The sequence below is a fragment of the Chaetura pelagica genome, unplaced genomic scaffold (assembly GCF_000747805.2).
Source record: "Chaetura pelagica isolate M959 unplaced genomic scaffold, ChaPel_1.0 scaffold346, whole genome shotgun sequence".
Lineage (NCBI taxonomy): Eukaryota > Metazoa > Chordata > Aves > Apodiformes > Apodidae > Chaetura > Chaetura pelagica.
The window spans coordinates 2,345,055-2,361,844 of NW_009953797.1; the positions used below are offsets into that span (position 1 = coordinate 2,345,055).

The window sequence follows — 16,790 nt, forward strand, 5'->3', positions numbered from 1 at the left end:
GAGATGAATTTTCAAAGGAAAATACCAACAGATAAACACTGCGTTCCATTCCTTTCTGCTGGATCTTTAAAAATGGGAACAAGATAGTCTTGAATGTGCCTTGACACTTCAGATCTGGCTGCCCTATATCTCCATCTGTATGCTGGTATTTTGTCTCCAACAATTACTGACTGTTCTCAATGTCTGCTGCAAATGCACGCTGTGCGTTCACTTGAAAGTCTCACAGAGAAGCCTGTTAGCTCATAACTACAATATTTTTTATAATTTTGTACTTTCAATATTTTCTACAGATCATATATCCAGACTTTAATAGTGCTTTCTGTATAATGCTCTACAGAATCAAGTCAAATAAAAAATCTACATAGTGTGCTCTAAGCCGGTGGGAAGACTGGGGGAAGAAATAATTCTTTCCTGATACATATGGTGGTTCTAAATTACAGATACAATAAACTAGATCTGTCTTTTATGCTTGAGAGTCTCGTTGTCTGGGAAGCTAGGATAAGCTGAATTTTAGAGCTAGTGTGACATCAATGGCCACTGAAGTGGAAATTGGAAAGGTAGAACTGTATGATGGAATTCAGTCCAGAATTTGTTACCGTTATGCTTGGCTGAAGAGATGACTACAAATCCCTTTCCTTTTCAAATAAAGAAATCCAGGCTGGTAAGCCATGACTGAGACTGCTTCCTTATAGTTCCCAGTCTGGTTCTCCTGTAGCTCTTTTCAGAACGGGTGTTGCAATGACCATAGATGGAAATTCATATCAATCCAAAATTCAAAGTTACCCACCATTTTTGTTTGACACATTCTTGTGATGAATGTACTTATCAGTTTGGGTAGCATTTTCTAAAACTGTTAGGCAGAAAATTTCCTACTAGAGTAAGTGTAAAATCATGTCACCAGTATAACAATCTTCTCCATCCTCAACTTTGACTAATTCTTGAACAGTTTTAGTTACCTGCTGTATTTCTATTTTAAGATATAACATTTACATTTGGAGCTTGAAAAAGCAGAAATTGGAGAAACTGAGAGGGAAGTCAATATGTTACAGCTATCTTAAGCTTGTCCCAGATCTATAGTTCTTTCTTTTCTGTGGAAGCTCTGTTTCTCTGGGCTTTTGTTTGAAGCATCACTGGGGAGTGGAAGGAGAGGTGTATGTGTTAAGTAAGAATTCCCAAATTAGGGCATAAATTTTACTTTCTATAATTGGATTGATGTTCAAAAACTAATGATTGTTCTTGATGAGCAAACAGGGAGTTCTCAGCATTTGCAACCACCTTCTCTGGAGACTGGCAGTATCAGCGTTGCAGTTAACATTTTCTGCCAAGAACTTGCATTTTTTCTGAGGAAGTAAAGTGGTGTCAAGTCTTCTTCAAGAAGGCTCAAGCCTTGATGTCTGCTTGACTGGCTAACAGTTTATGTTAACAGAGAAAAAGAATAAATTGAGGAACACTGAGAAGTATCCTGCTTGATTAATTCAAGTCTTACTGACTGATTTATCTGAGTTTGGCTTTTGTTCAAATGTTTTCCTGACCTCTTATCCTACTGCAGATTTTTCTTGACATATTGAGGGACTGGGCAGGGAAGGGTCTTTGAGTAGCTGCACAAGTACAAATATGCAAATAATCTGTATAGTTTAGGCTTCTAGGCTCTGCATACTTCACACAATGAAAGTACATGAAATGCGAAGGAGCTAATGTTTGTATAACAGATTAGGAAAACTATGCTTGTAATACAAATCTCTTGTTTCTGCTGATCTTTCTCTGAGGGTGCATTGAAACTACCATGAAGTATTTCCCCTACCCTTAATCCATTAACATCAGAAAAATACATTGGGGAATGGCACTGCCATTTTTTGTCAACTCTCTAATTTGCATGAGAATGTTATCTGTGGCTTTCCTTCACTCAGAAAACACAGAACTCTTATTGCTCTTATTGCTTTTGTCTCTAATGAAAGGTATAGAAACCTGTGTCTTCTAGTCATATCAGATCTGGGATGTTATTTGCAGTACCTAATTCCAAAGCAATCTATTTTTTAGTGGAGTCTTCAAGTATTCAGGGTGCTGTGCTCTAGCACCCTGATACTAGAGCTTGTGTTCTAGTTAATTGGTAACTTTAATTGTCAAATTACAACTGTCTGCCTCAGTACTGAGCCACTTTAACTGGCAGCTCAGATTTTTTAATATTTTTTTTTCTTCTTTGTCTCTGCTAGTGGAAGACCACAAACAAGTAGTCTAGAGAATTGTTTTGGAATAACTTTTTTTGGTTAGAACATGTACATATTTTCAAGTGTTCTGAGGTCGTATTAGGAAAGGCAGTTTAAGGGTTTTCTCTTCATACTTGATGAGGAAGTGTTTGGATTTGTGTTGGGTTTTGGTTTTCTTAGGAATTTAACTTCACAGTTTCAGCTTGGCTGAATTCACAGGGGAATTTTGGCTCTTAATCAGACACATCTTTATTTTATGTTCCTTGTTCTGGAAGAACGGAGTTGTTGACTACAGTCTTTGTTGTAGCATTTTAGATTATCCTTGGGGGTTTTTTAGAAGTGAGGAATGTAAGGAAGTGTATACCTAAAAATAAGAGCAAAGACCTATAGCTTATGTCTGTACCCTTTTAAGTTCTGAGCACTGAGAGCACAGGAGTACTCTGTGCTCACTGAAATTTGTCTGGTTGATGGTATATGAATGCTCCTCTATTTTAGTTGGAATTCCCTAATCGAATCTAGTTTCATAAGTAGTTGCAATGTATCAATGTCATCCAGATGCAAGCTGAGAGGGCTGTGTAAAATTGAGGTCAGGGTAGTGTCCATTTGGGGAAGATGCAGTCCACAAGGTGCCTAGAGCTAAAAAACAGTGATGCCATAGCAAACAATCAGAATTTATAACTGTTGTCTCTCTAGTTGAGTTTGTAGTTGAAACACTGTGGCTTTTGATTTTTAAGTTTGTCTGTCTTTCAGAGGGTCAGGTTCAACAGTCATCATCTCAGTTATGTAGTGATCTGTCTTGGTAATTGAGCTGTAGTTGGATGTGAGTAAAGTTAAGCAGAATGATTTCCTATAAAGCTCATTACAAAAGAAGCAAAGCATGTCCAAGGCCCCTCACACACTTTCATTTTCTATCCTCTCAATATAATGAATTAATCTGGGAAAAATGGCTTTTAGGAGGAAAAATATGATAAAAACATGCAGCAGATAGTGGTTTATCAGTTTTCCACTTCTGAGTAATGTCTCTATATACTACTTCAATATAAATATAAATAATGGTAATTATTCCCCTGGGAGTAGCTAATATGTGGTAAGTAAAACACTACATTGGGCCTAACCTCTCAACATGACAGTAATGACAAGTAGACATTGTCCTGGAGCTTTGTAGAAATATTAATTAACTCTGACTTTGTTTAGTTTCTATAACTTTTTTTGTTTCATCTGTACAGCAGAACACCCGTCTTCTTTGTGCTCAGAATGACTTATCTTGGTAAGACTTTTTTCCTTTATTTTCCCACACAGATCACCCCTGGCAGCAAGGCAGCACAGTCACAGATGAGCCAAGGGGACCTTGTGGTAGCCATTGACGGAGTCAACGCTGACAGCATGACCCATTTAGAGGCCCAGAACAAGATCAAGTCAGCCACCCACAACTTGAGCCTCACCCTTCAGAAGTATGTTGATCTAAGTTAAAGTCTTTGCATTCCTGAGGGCATCCTATGAAAACCTGTGACTAACTGCTATAAGTGTTTTGTCTTTGCATGTCAGATTTATTTGAATCATTTCTCGCACAGATATGAGATAGCCAAAACCTGCTCCTATTCCTGTAGAAATCAACATGGATTCTTACAGAAATCAGTGTAGTTGGAATGCTGTGTGAATGTATCTGTGTTGAATTTAGCCCATTGAATACAGGTATAACCCTGTATGCAGGGTTCTGTTAAAAAAAAAAAAATAATCAGACAGTGATGTTTCTTTTGGTTATTCTCATGTGGACAACAGTTTCATTTGGTCAGTTTATGAATGACTGTTCTAGAAGTGACCATCGTAATGAGTGTCGTGAGTGTATGAGAGGAACCTGTCATTCCCAGGGTGGATAATCACAGCAGGCTGAGAATTTGAGTTAATGGTCTGGCACCTCTGAGCTTGAAAGTAGCTTCTCTGCATCTGACAGAATACGAAAGATGTAGCCTGAGTGCAGGAAAGGAAGTCATAGAGGCTAGTCACTTCAAAAAGTCATTTTGAGCAAGTGCTGGCAGGGATATTTCATGTGAGTAATTGCTGTGCTTTTGTGCTTGCTGACCTCTAAATTACAACACCAGCAACTCTAGTGGCCGCATCATTGCAAGAAAGAAGGTTTTTTGCAGCATCCAGGACAGTTTATTTATTGCTTAATGACTGAAGCAATTCTTAGCTTTTCTTAAAATATTTTCAGACTGCTGAAGCTATAATGTATAGTGGTATACATTATTCTTTGTCTATGTAATTCTAGTGCAAGTATCATGATTGCTTTCTAGCTCTATCTATAATTTCTTTTTCTTTATCTGTCTTGAAAAACAATGGTATGTGATTCAGATAATCAACTTATGTGGATAATGGACAAACAAAGTAAGCAATAATCGAGTGCTCCACAGGCAGAAATACACTTGCATAGATAATAGATTTAGATATACAAACTAAAACCTGTCAGCGTGTAATCTCAGCCAACTGATAGAACCCTATTAAAGATCCTGTATCCCAATGTCTTGACAAAAGGCATATCCACAACGTTCAGGAAGTTAGATTAATCTCACCTTGAAAAACCTGTTTTCCTAGAAACAAATGTGTTAATTTACCTAAGAACAAAATGATTGTGGCAGTTTAGTCACCTTTCAAAAATTTCCAGTGAAATATACTTTTTTCCAACAACAATACTTTTACAAAGATTGTAGAGGTGAGAAGAGTAGTTAGCAGGAGCAGTCACTAATAACAGTAATTTTCAACCACCTAAAAACAAACCAGAAGAAAGACAAAATCTCCTGGGACTTGGTTACTGGGAAAATGACTGTGCTAAGAGATAATTTTTACTTTTTTGGGCATGGCTTGCAGCAATGAAACTGGAGTGTTCTACAACTGTGAAAACACAAAGCTAGTTTCCATAAAAATTGCAGAGATGGGTACACTCAGTTATCTAATTTGCATAAAAGTTTGCAAACATTGGAAATCCATTCAAATGGAAAAGGCATATATGTGCATTAAGAAATGGGCTGTTGTAATGGGAAAACTTAAGACCTAAATTTTAATCCTCCTGGACATTTATGTGAAGTAGTCATGTGGCTCTACAGACTTTGTCTCAAGGTCATGGAATGCTGTAACTTAGTTTGCTGGAGCAGCACTGGAAGTAGAAGTCAACTTGCTTGTCTAGTCTATAAGGCTATGGAAGAAGCAGTGGAATGTGAAAAAGCTTTGAAACAGAAGACTTTTTATTTTTGTAATGGCTCTTGGCATTCAAGAGTGATGACTTTTCCTTTTATTGATCCTGGCCATGAAGATTTCAGGAGCATTTTTTATAACCTGACCGTGTAGACAGTATTTGCTGCTACTCACTTTTATTATCACACTTAAGTTCCCTGTGGGGTTTCTTTTTCAGGGTGCAGATCTGGTTATCGTTTATTTGGCTGTCAGGAAAAGCTGTACATGATGTCAGCACCTGTGCAGGACACCAAATTGCAAGCCATCAAATGTAGTAGAAGGGAAGCACTAAGAATGTACATTTGTACTTGCCTGCCTAAACAATGAGAATCTGCACTTCTCTTGCTGAACAAACTTACTTTTTCTTAAAGTAGCATCAATCTGCACTGTTCAAGGGACACCAACATAGCTCTTCAGTGAGTGCTTAGTGTGTCATGCTGGCCTGAGTGGAAATTTCCATGTTCTAGCCATTTAGATATCCCATTATGGGTTCAGGAATTTGTGGATGTCAAGGTGTTTTTTTTCTGAGATCTTCCTTCCCTAAACTCCCAGTTAAATTTGTTCTTACCACCTCAACCATGCTATGTTTTCACATGAAACCAAAAAATTTGGATGTTGATCTGCTATGCCAGAGGTTTTATGAGGCAGCCAGGGCTTCTCTTGATACTGGCTTGAGTGAAACACTGTGCTTTCTGACTGCTTATCTTCAGTGTCTGGCTGCCTAGTTCTCCAGAGTCTGCAGTGTGCCTCCATCTTCTGCTTTTAGGAAATTAAAGGATGTAGACAGGCAGCTGGCAGGGATCTGAACTATTTGTACCATTCCTGGAGAGACGCCTGTGATCCAGTGGTATGGAAAGATGGGACCCTCCAGACCAGCTCTGTTCCCTTCATTTTAGAAGACAAAAGAATACATCTAGGAAGTGAAATTTCTTTTGCTGAAGAAAAGAGAGAAGCAGTGAGAGAAGCAGAAGATAAATTCCTTTGGCACAGAGCACTATTGCCTGATAGAACTCCATGAGTCATTATAGTGTTCAGGCAAACAGGCTGATACTCAAAAAAGTTAGATATTGATATAGATGTAGCTCCTTCCTTAGAAACCTATGTTTCTCTGTGTGTACTGAGGGGGGATTGGTGCTCGTTCTTGTAGACAATGCTATGGAAGGCTATGATCATACTCTATAATGACCTGTGGCTGTGGTGGAAAAAGACATTGCTTTACTTTTTTTGACTCTGTGGAGTTTAGTTCTCAGTCATTTTTCAGTATCAGTTTCTAATCAGTTACTTGAGCTTCACAGCTGCCCCCAGGCATTTTAATTTTGGGCTAGTCAAAGTTCATCTGAACTGGCTGGCTGTCCCACAGATACTAAGCCATCAACTTATTGTCTTACAGTATTCAAAAATGAAATGCATTCAAAGTCTGTTTGTATTTAATACAAATGGGTTTCTTTTTTAAATTCATAGTAAATTCAGTGCACAAGAGTGCAGTATTATTTTTCAACATGTTTCACTAGAACATCCACAACATTCATTTGATCTTAACTCAAGGAATCTGATCAGCCTCTTTGGAAAGGATTCACCAAATGTACTGGCTTAGTTTTGGAAAGTGCTGTAACATGAGTGCATCTCGTCTTGCTGGCACAAGCATTCCTGTGACACTAAGACTCTGGCCTTGGTGTCACCCTGTGCTGCTGAAGGGGAGCAGGGGAGACTTTCTGTGCCTGGGGTGGGTTGACACAAACTTCCCCTCCCAGGCCATGCCACTGATGGTACCATTCACTTTCAGAGAGTCATACTCGACTGCCTTTGCCTGGTCCTTTTCATGAGCCTTTTCTCTAGTGAAAGGGAAAGTGTCAGAGCTGCAGCTATGAGAGAATTATGGTAAATATTTAGTAGCTTTCCTTTTATGTGTACCACCAAAAGATGCCTGATCCTACAGTATTTATTTCAGGCCTTCTATAAATAAAGCATGTGGTGACAGCAAACTGCAAGCAAGGCAAATTGTGTGGTTATTGTAAGCTGCTTTCTTTTGTCTGAAGCTGTGAATTGTAACCAATTCTGTGCATGTTTTGGATCTGCTGATGGGCACATTTTCATTTGGAACCAGACTTAGGCTGCGTTTATGCTCAGAAAAGTTAGAAGAGGGTATCTATCCCAGTTTAAGAGAAAAATAAAACTATATAAACAATATTGATGAAAGCACAGTCTGAAATAGTGGTACTCAGACTATTCTGTAGAAACATTTCCTAAAAGCACTGTAGGAGGAGATTAGTAAAACTAACAGAAAATTTAAATAAAGATGTGGGATTTTTCCCCTTCTTTGAATGATTCCATTACATTCATCAGACTAATGATGGTTTTGTTTAGGGATGCTTACATACTAGAAGTAGAATCTGAGCCAGTAGAAATGTGACTTTAAAAAAACAACAACAAAAAAACCCCCACTAATGCTAGTGATAATTTGCTGGTGTTCAGCATTGTGAATGTCTCCTACAATCCTTTCTTGGGTTGACTACATTTTTGCTGGTTGTTTCCTCCCTTTCAGACTGCACTCTCAAAACTATGGAAGCTAAATGCCCAATACCAAATTATTTGTCCTTGGATGAGGCTGCAGCAACATGTTTACACTTAGGAGTTCCACCTGGGACTCAATAGCTAGCCTAGCAGCACTTAAAAGTTTAGGGAATAAGGACCACAACAAGGCTCCAGTAAGGATCTCTGAATTCCTGGATGCAGAAGTGAGATGGTTGTGCCCATGTCAGACTGGACTAAGGATATGAATGCCAGCCTCCTATCAGAACACAGTATTTAACAACTCAGCCTGAAGTGTTGACAAAACATGCCATTTGCATGTTTCACCAGAAATTATGGACTCTTATGATATTTTAAAGTACAAATATGTTCATATTGCTATAGAAATATAGCCTGAAATTAGATGACACTTTAAAAAAATTAGGAGTATAAAAAGAAAAAAATTAAGAAACTATGCCTTGCCCTTTGATCCATTCCCTTGAGTTGTACAGAGATTATGTTGACATATGCCAATGTGATTCTCAGTCGGATTTAAAGGTTAAATTAAGAAAATACTGGCTAAATATCAGAAAGAAATAAATTCAAACCTCGTACAATGTTAGATATTCCATGTGATGTTCACTGGAATAATTATGATCTGAACTGGACCAAGTACTGAGATCTGCAGCCATCTGGACAGTCTGTATTGGGGCCCTCCACAAGTCCCTCAGGGAGCACCTTAGACTGCATGCAACAGCATGTGCCTGTGCTGAGGAGAGGTATTACAAAACCTACCTGTGGAAAGATAAGAAAAGCAGAGTAGTCAAACAACTGCATACTTGCTTTGCTGTTTAGGAAGACAGGTCATTAAAGTGATGTGGTGGAATGGCTCTTTATGTGAAAGAGCACCTGGAATATATTTAGCTCTGCCTAGCAGAGAAGGAAGAAGGTGGTGAGAACTGAGGGGCAGACTGACATGGAGGACACTGTTGTGGGTGTTTACTACAGGCGTCTTGATCAGGATGAGGAGGTTGATGAGGCCTTTAACAGGCAGTTGAAAGTAGTCTCATGATCACAGGCCCTGGCTCTCTTGAAGAACTTCAACACCCCCCCCCCGATATTTGGTAGAAGGGCAACACAGCCAGGCATGCACCATCCAGGAGGTTCCTGCAGAGTGTGACAACTTTCTGATGCAGCTTTCCCGGGGAAATACAGACTGGTTAGTTTGACCTCTGCTCCCATTAAGGTGTTGGAAAACCTGCACGTCATCACAAAACAAGTGAAAGCAAAAGAAGTCAGCAGGGATTGACCAAAGGGAAATTATGCTTGACCAATCTGATTGCATTCTACAATGTTGTAACTGTCTGCTTAGATGAGGCAAGAGCAGTGGAAGTTACCTACCTTGACTTCAGTAAGGCTCTTTTGCCATTGTCTCCTGTAACATCCTCATTAGGAAATTCAGGAAACGTGGCCTAGAGCAGTAGGCAGTGAGGTGGATTGAGAGCTGGCTGTGCAACAGAACTCCGAGGGTTGTGATCCATGGAGCAGGGTCAAGTTGGAGGCCTGTAACCAGAGGTGTTCCCCAGGGATGATTCTGTGAATCAGAATGCGCATAAATTCAAAATTTTAAGCACATTAGTAGAAAAGGGAGAGGAACGCTGATGGTAGGTGTGCCATGTGATACCAGTGAGTGTATTTTGCTCGTACACAGGACTCAGAACTTCTGAGAGCCCTCTGCCTTCAATGTCCAAGGTTTCCTCCCCAAACTTCTGATGATACCATGTACTCAAAGTTTTAAAAAGACATATCCTACTAGTGGATTAAGGATGTTACCATGTGGTACTGTGTCTGAGGGAGGTGCTTCTCCCTCACTGCTTGTGAAATAGAGACAAATACCATTGCAATGCCCAGTTGTCTCTCCACAGATATGAGAGAACAGTGGGATTTGTTACTAGATGTCAGCCTAGCTTTTGGGCAGGGCTGGGAGTTATTGTCTTTGGGTAGTAATATTTAACACTGTTAGAATAAGTTACCAGCTTTTTCCATGGAAAATGAAACAAAATGCCAATGCCAGTCACTGCAATAAATATAAATATATTACTTAAATGAGCAGTTTGAGTGGACTGCTATTTACACTCACTGCATAAAGCGTCCTTGTTAAGTTTTAGAAGAGAGCCTGGAAACTGGATGTATGCCAAAGCTTTAAAGGGCAATGGAGTTTTCACTGCAATAAGATGCTACCTAGGGATTAGAACTGTTCTCAGAGTGCACATCATTTTTATTTTTTTTTTAGCTCCCAATACCAGCATAGAGTTGAAGTTAAAATTGTTTGTTTTATTTGTCTGAGAAATATTCTCTGGTTGAGCTAAAGATAATCCATGTGAATCCTTTTACGTGTTACATTGCACTCACCATGGAAAGGTCAAGATGGATATTGGAGGCACATGTAACCAGAGTCAGTGGGCTGGCACAACTTCATAAATGCATACGAGAGTTGTAATCTTTCCGACAAATAGTCATTGGTTGCATTCTGCGATGAGGAAGCAGATACATTATCCAAAATGTTACAGTAGACAAAAAGGTCACAATGTATTGGGGCTTGGACCTTTTCTCATTGATTAATCCTCATTACCTTAAGCATGGACAAATGGAAATTACACACTTGAAGCTAATTGGAATGGATATAGTATTTTTAAGAAGTAGAATGAGGAGTTGTTCAATCAGGTAAAATAAGGCTTAATAGATCAATCTCGTAATGTGTTATTTGTGCACGTGAGGTTCATCTTCCTTTGGATCCTTTCTACTGTGGTGTTTCTTGCCCACCAGCCACAGTCAAAGCTGTCAGGCCTCAATCTTTATTTCAAAAAATCATAATCATTGATGTCCCCATTGTTTTTTTCAGCAAGAACAGAGATACACCAAGGTCAGTTTTGCCTTTGGCTTTCAGGCACCTCTTTGTCTGTGCTCTCCCTGGCTGGTGTCTGTCACAGCACTTGGGTACAGGCTGCCCTGTCGTGTTCTTGCATGACAGTAATGACAACTTCAAACAGTGCTTGAGTGCCTCAACAGGAAACAAATTATTTTGGCAAGTCATGGCTCACTTTTTTGACTTAGCAGCATTAAGACATGGATCCAGTCAAAGTCTCTCAGATACAGTGGAAAGCTCATTGAAGGATCTTGGTTTGGAAGCAGAACAATGTGAATATGCCTAAATGAGGCAGACTGTAGTTAAGATCTAATTATCCATGTTCACTAATTTTTCTCTCCCATTATGTCGATTAGAAATGATCTAACAGCCATGTGGTATGCAATCCAGGTAAGAGGAATTACAGGAAAATCAGCTAAGTAAATATGCTTCATCAACAGCCTCAGGAAACTAAGGAAAGTAATTTGTGGTCTGGATGCTCAAAATATTGTGAGTTAGGCTTTTGCTTATAGGAGATGTGTAGTGGCAATAGGAAAAATAGACTTAATTCTGTCGTAGTATTAGAAATCTGTTTGGCTTTGGAGAACACTTGAATTCCTCTGTGTCAACAGAAGGCAGTTATAAAACTTTGTTTTTTTCTTCTGCGAATCACTGAAGCAGTCCCCAGTGCTGCTCTGAAACGTGTACCTGAATGACTTTGACCCTTATGGAAGCTGTTAGGCAGCCAGGAGATGCAGGACTGCAACAGAGCCTGATGATACTTGGGTGTATTTGTCTAAGTCTCGGGTACACGGAGTGCATGGCAGGGGGAGATTAAGCAAGGGAAGTCACTGTGCTTCATTTCAGATATTTTTCAGCTAAAGAACTTACATAAATATTTTGATGCTTGGTTCTTCAGAATTGTTGCTTTTTATGTTTGCTGGGGAGAGTTGAGTCACATCTCAAGACTGGGATATGTTAGGCTACATACAAGACTTAATCAGTTTATTTTCTGCTATTTATTATTAATAATAGATTCTTTGCTCTCTACTATTTGATATTTTCATAACAATTTTTTTCTGCTCTTATTAAACTGACGAATTGTTTTATTATTATAAATGTTTACCTTACATAGATTTCTTTTTCACATCTGAGTAACTATAAATAATTAATATAATGAAATTATTAATGATAAATTAGGCATTTCAAGAGAGACTATAGGTGAAAGTTATATACCATTAAGGTTTGGTCCCCCTCTCATAAGTTTGGTTGTATTTCAGCCTCTTGCTTTTGATTCTGTAGCACCATTCTCAATAGCTAGGCAATCTACATCCTGCATTTAGCAAATTTTCTATTGAGGTGAGAATAGTGGCTTCCTAGTTATAAGCAGTACCTGATTTTGTATTTCTGAGTATTTTAAGTACTGTTGGTTTGCCTGCACTGTGCTGAAAGTACTCTTCTATTCATCCTAATGTTTCTGCTGTGATTTTAAAGCAATCTGTGAGAGGAGCTTTAATCTGATCAGCAATAACCATAGAAAACATGTACATGAAAAGCAGAATGTACAAAGAATCCACATATTCCTTCCAGCAGATTCCTATTTCAGCCCAGTTAAACTGTATTTTACTATGAATCCTACACTATTCAAATTAGTTAGTACAGATAACTAAAAAAGCTGGGCAAAACTCCTGTAATGAAATCTGAAGCCAAATGTGAATTTAGGTTGAATTAACATTAAAAGTTCAGGTAAGTAGCATAATTATTATAATCCATGGATGAATAGTAAAATATCATATCTAAACTTAAAGTGACTTAGAGATTGGAATGATAATATAGTGATGTCAACAACATTTTGTGAGCCACAGTAAATCCCTGTGTAGCTGAGTGATCTATTTGGTCATTCAGTATTAAAGCAAGCTCGTTTCCAAATCCTTATGATTCACTTATTAGTAGTTAGAGACAAAGTTATTAATTTGTTCTAAATGTATGTTATTTTTTCAACCGTGTTGATGGCAATACACCTCTACATGCAAATTCAATCCATGACAGCTTAAGAAAGTTCTTTAACTGGATGAAATTTCCTGTGGGTGAACCCACATTTCTTTATTGGTTACTTGAATTTTCAGTAATGATAAGGAGAGGAAAGATTTGGAAATGGTTTAAAAATGGTGTGAAGACAGTAAGGAGAGGAAAGAAAGAAAAATAACCTGCCTGAAAAAAAAGGTGTCCATGCTTCATGGAGGTTAAGTGTAGAGCTTGCTATGTGTGTTGGGTGAGTGGCAGGCATGTCCTCAACATCCATACCTAGTATTTGGAGAACTGTCACACAGAGCAGAGCTGCAGGAATACTGGCAGAGTCTGCCTCTTTGTCCATAGGAACTGCTGGGATGGAGGAATTCTAGGGTTGGTACCAAGTGAACAAAGAGGAGGTGGAGGCATCAATAGTCAGATGCTCCATTCAGGAGGGAGGAGGCTGGAGGGCAGAATGTGGGGCAGCTCAAAAAAGGAGGGATTTTGCATAGCAGGAAGGAGGGGAAGAGTAAAGAAGATGCAACAGGCCCTGTGCAGATGCCACAGAGTAGAAAGTTCAGATAGAGACCAGGAAAATAGAATTTGCTTCTCCGAACACTTTTTTTACATACTCCTTTTAAAAAACCTCAGTTTCATGCATACTCTCTCCACTTCCCTTCCTTTCCTTCCTTTGATACAATTCTCCAAGGCTTCTTTCCTTTTCTTTTCCCTTTCTATCCCACAATGTTTGTAGCTGCCTCTGACTTAGATCCCTTCTAAGGAAAAATGGGTATTACGTACTTCCCAACAAATTTTCGTTAGTAGTTTTTTTTATATGTACGTGTTTGATTTTTGGTAGCAGCTTCACTTTGGCTGGTGCCATTTATACTTAAGAAGTTTTTGTCCATATATTGCTGCAGGTATGAACATTAGGTCTCGAAAGCATAACTGTCTGTCTTGCAATCTGAGTGCAGCACAAGCCAGGGAAATAAGTAACAAGTTATGCAGCCAAATGCTAATATTTGCATTCACTATTGATATATAGAGAGCAAAACTGCTGAGGGAAATACTTTTCTGTTTTATTGCAGGCACAGATGGTAATCCTGAGGGGGGGAAAGTAGGTCTCATGATAGCCCAAAGTTGGCAAAGTTATATGTTGAACACTGTGAAATGTTCTGTCTTTGTGATTCCCATTGGAGTAACTAAGACTGTTTGCTGATGTCCCAGGCAAAGCTTAGGGAATTAAACCAAACACTAGACTCGAGATTTTTCTGTGCGAGACTTAGAAACACAAAGGAGCTTTTGTTTGGCTACTTGATTAATGGTTTAGATGAAGATTCAATTGACATATTACTGATCTTAGCACTTATTAAATGGACACCTCAAACTGATAACCACAAGTAGTATTTAGTCTGTCCCTTTTATTTCTCTCCCCTCTACCTCTCCCTACTGCTGCTGAATTCTCAGGAATATAATTGCATTAAAACAAATGTATAACCTAAACCCAAATTCCATATGCTTTGTTGTTTTGCATCCTGCTCTGTGGTCACCCACTCCACTCCAGAATTACTCCATTTTAATTAGATAAGTGAAGTATGTAAGAAGTTTTCTAAGCATTTGTAACCCTAATCTAATCTGGTTTACTACCTTTCTGTGCACTTGACTTTTTTATGTTCTAGGGGTTGATTTCTTAAGACACAATTATTAAGATGTTAAAAAATGTTAAAGTAAGTTCTCACATGTAAGCAAAAGCTTACAGTAAGAAAAGGACTGTTTATTTTAGCTGTCCTGAGAATTAGAAAGAGAAAAGATAGGCACTGACTAGTGAAGAAACAAAATATAAAAAACCCATATGAAGATGAAAATGAGTATTATCTGTTAGATCATGTCACCTCTCTGCAAGTACAGTCTTATGCTCCCCTGAGGACACAGGTTAAACTGACAGAGCATTCCAGAACACTTCTGCAGCCCCTCCTTAGGTAGGCAGCTCCTTATAATGCAGTTGACTCCTAATGAACCTTTGTTGTGAGTGCAAAGATACCAGGGTTGAAGTCAAGTGCTCTTCAATTAAAGATATATTTAGGTAGGTGGGAACAAGTAGAAAATTTGGTAGCCATATCAGCAGTGCTATCAAAATTGAACTGCTTTCAAAGCTACATCCATGTTTCTGAACTTCCTTAAGAAACAGAACCAGTATTGGAGGAGAGGGATGGTTTGTCTGTGGAAAGGAAGATCATTTTAAAAACACCTGAATTATATGCTTGGGTCATCGTTAAAACTGTTCTGAGTTTTACTGTTGAAATTAGGTTTTTGTTTCCATTTTTAACTTTGAAAATATAGAAAGAAATGTCTAGAAGTCAAAATGAAATTAATTGCTTGAGAAAAACAACATTGATGAAAAGTTTCAATGTCAAATCATGGTGAAATTTGGACTTTCATTTTCCTCGTAGCCCTACCAAACAACTACACTCCCTGAGTGTCTGGAATAAAATAATTTTGCAATCAATGGATTAAAATGTAAAACTAGACACACGTTTGCAACAGCACCATCATATCTTGAAAAGCAAACTTTTGTTGTTGCAGGATTTTATTAATCTAGCAAAAGAGGGATGAAAAAAGAAGTCCTGAACTTGCAGATGTTATTCCCTGACTCATATGTAATATGACTCATATGTAAATACTCACTTGATGCTGTAAGTGCATACACTTTAATTCCTCAAACTGACTTCAGCTCTTCTGCCCTTTTCACTGGTGCAAGCATCTGCTAAATATAGCAAGTCTCACAATTATCTTTTTAAATATCAAAGCTAGAAACATCCAGAACATAGTTATGTTAACGCAACATCTTGAAACCTTGGAGCCAGTGTGAAATAAAAATCTCAGTTGGATGGGACTGTGCATGACAGATGTAGCTAATAAGTAATGTGGAAGGAATACAGCTTTTTAACATCATCTTCTGTGGTCACGTTATGAGTGAGAAGAAAACAAACACAGAATAAGCAACAGAAGTGATGGAGTAGTCTGGTAAATAAATTCCTTTGCTGCAATATAAATATTTACCAGTTATGCATCAGGCATGCAGTATGTGGTTATTTGTGATACATACGTAGGTGACAACTTAAACAATGCTGAGCAGCTTAGGCACTAAAATTCATTATCAGAGAACAGAGCAGAGGGGAGACTTAGTGTGTTTTTGCCAGTTGTAGTCTTGAGTATGCCCTCGTCCCTCCATATAACTTCACTGAAATAACTGGATGTACCCAGAAATTGCAATAATATAAGAAGAATCAGAATCTTCTTTTAAATCTTTGTCTGTTTATAAATTGTCACAATCAATTTTCAGCGACTGTGTTATGCTCAGATTTTTTGTCTTTGTCTTTTTTGCTGTCTTTCATGATAGTGTGTATATCTCATTAATATGATTTAGTGTTTCCATTTTTAAGCTAAAATGACTGGAAGAAGGGTACAGCACTCATTTCTGAGGAAAAATCAGTTACTAACTCTCCCAAGGAAAGTTTATTCTAGGCAGTTAATGATTATCTCTTGGTTTTGGAACTTGAAGGTATATATTTCTCAGATAATTATGTCTTAGGGGAGTATATTGTGATATATTCCAACGATGAGTATCAGCATTAGTGCCTTTTGCAATTTTCTAGCCTCTTGTTTCAGGAACACATTATATCAGTGAATTTCATGGGTTAATTACCCATTGATAATAAAATGCCAAATTTCATTGTTTCTTTAAGCTTGTGGTCAAGTAGGCATCTATTGCATCATCTTTGTTTTCAGCTTTCAAAGTAGCATGGTTTCCATACCTTCTCTATGGAAATCTTCCAGTTCTTATAAGGATTCCTCCTTTTTGCTGGTTTTTTTTTGTTGTTGTGTGGATTTTTGGTTGGTTGGTTGGGCTTGTTTTGTTTTGTTACTCATTCCTG

The 16,790-nt window shown here is 38.2% G+C and overlaps 1 protein-coding gene across 1 annotated transcript in view; it reads left to right on the forward strand.

Moving 5' to 3' along the window:
• Positions 1 to 16,790, forward strand: part of LOC104391781 (LIM domain-binding protein 3-like) — a 75,376-nt gene that overhangs the window by 29,243 nt on the left and 29,343 nt on the right. Inside the window, exon 3 of the mRNA XM_010001119.1 lies at positions 3,504 to 3,655. Coding sequence (XP_009999421.1) covers positions 3,504 to 3,655 — 152 coding nt within the window. The remainder of the gene's footprint in view (positions 1 to 3,503; positions 3,656 to 16,790) is intronic.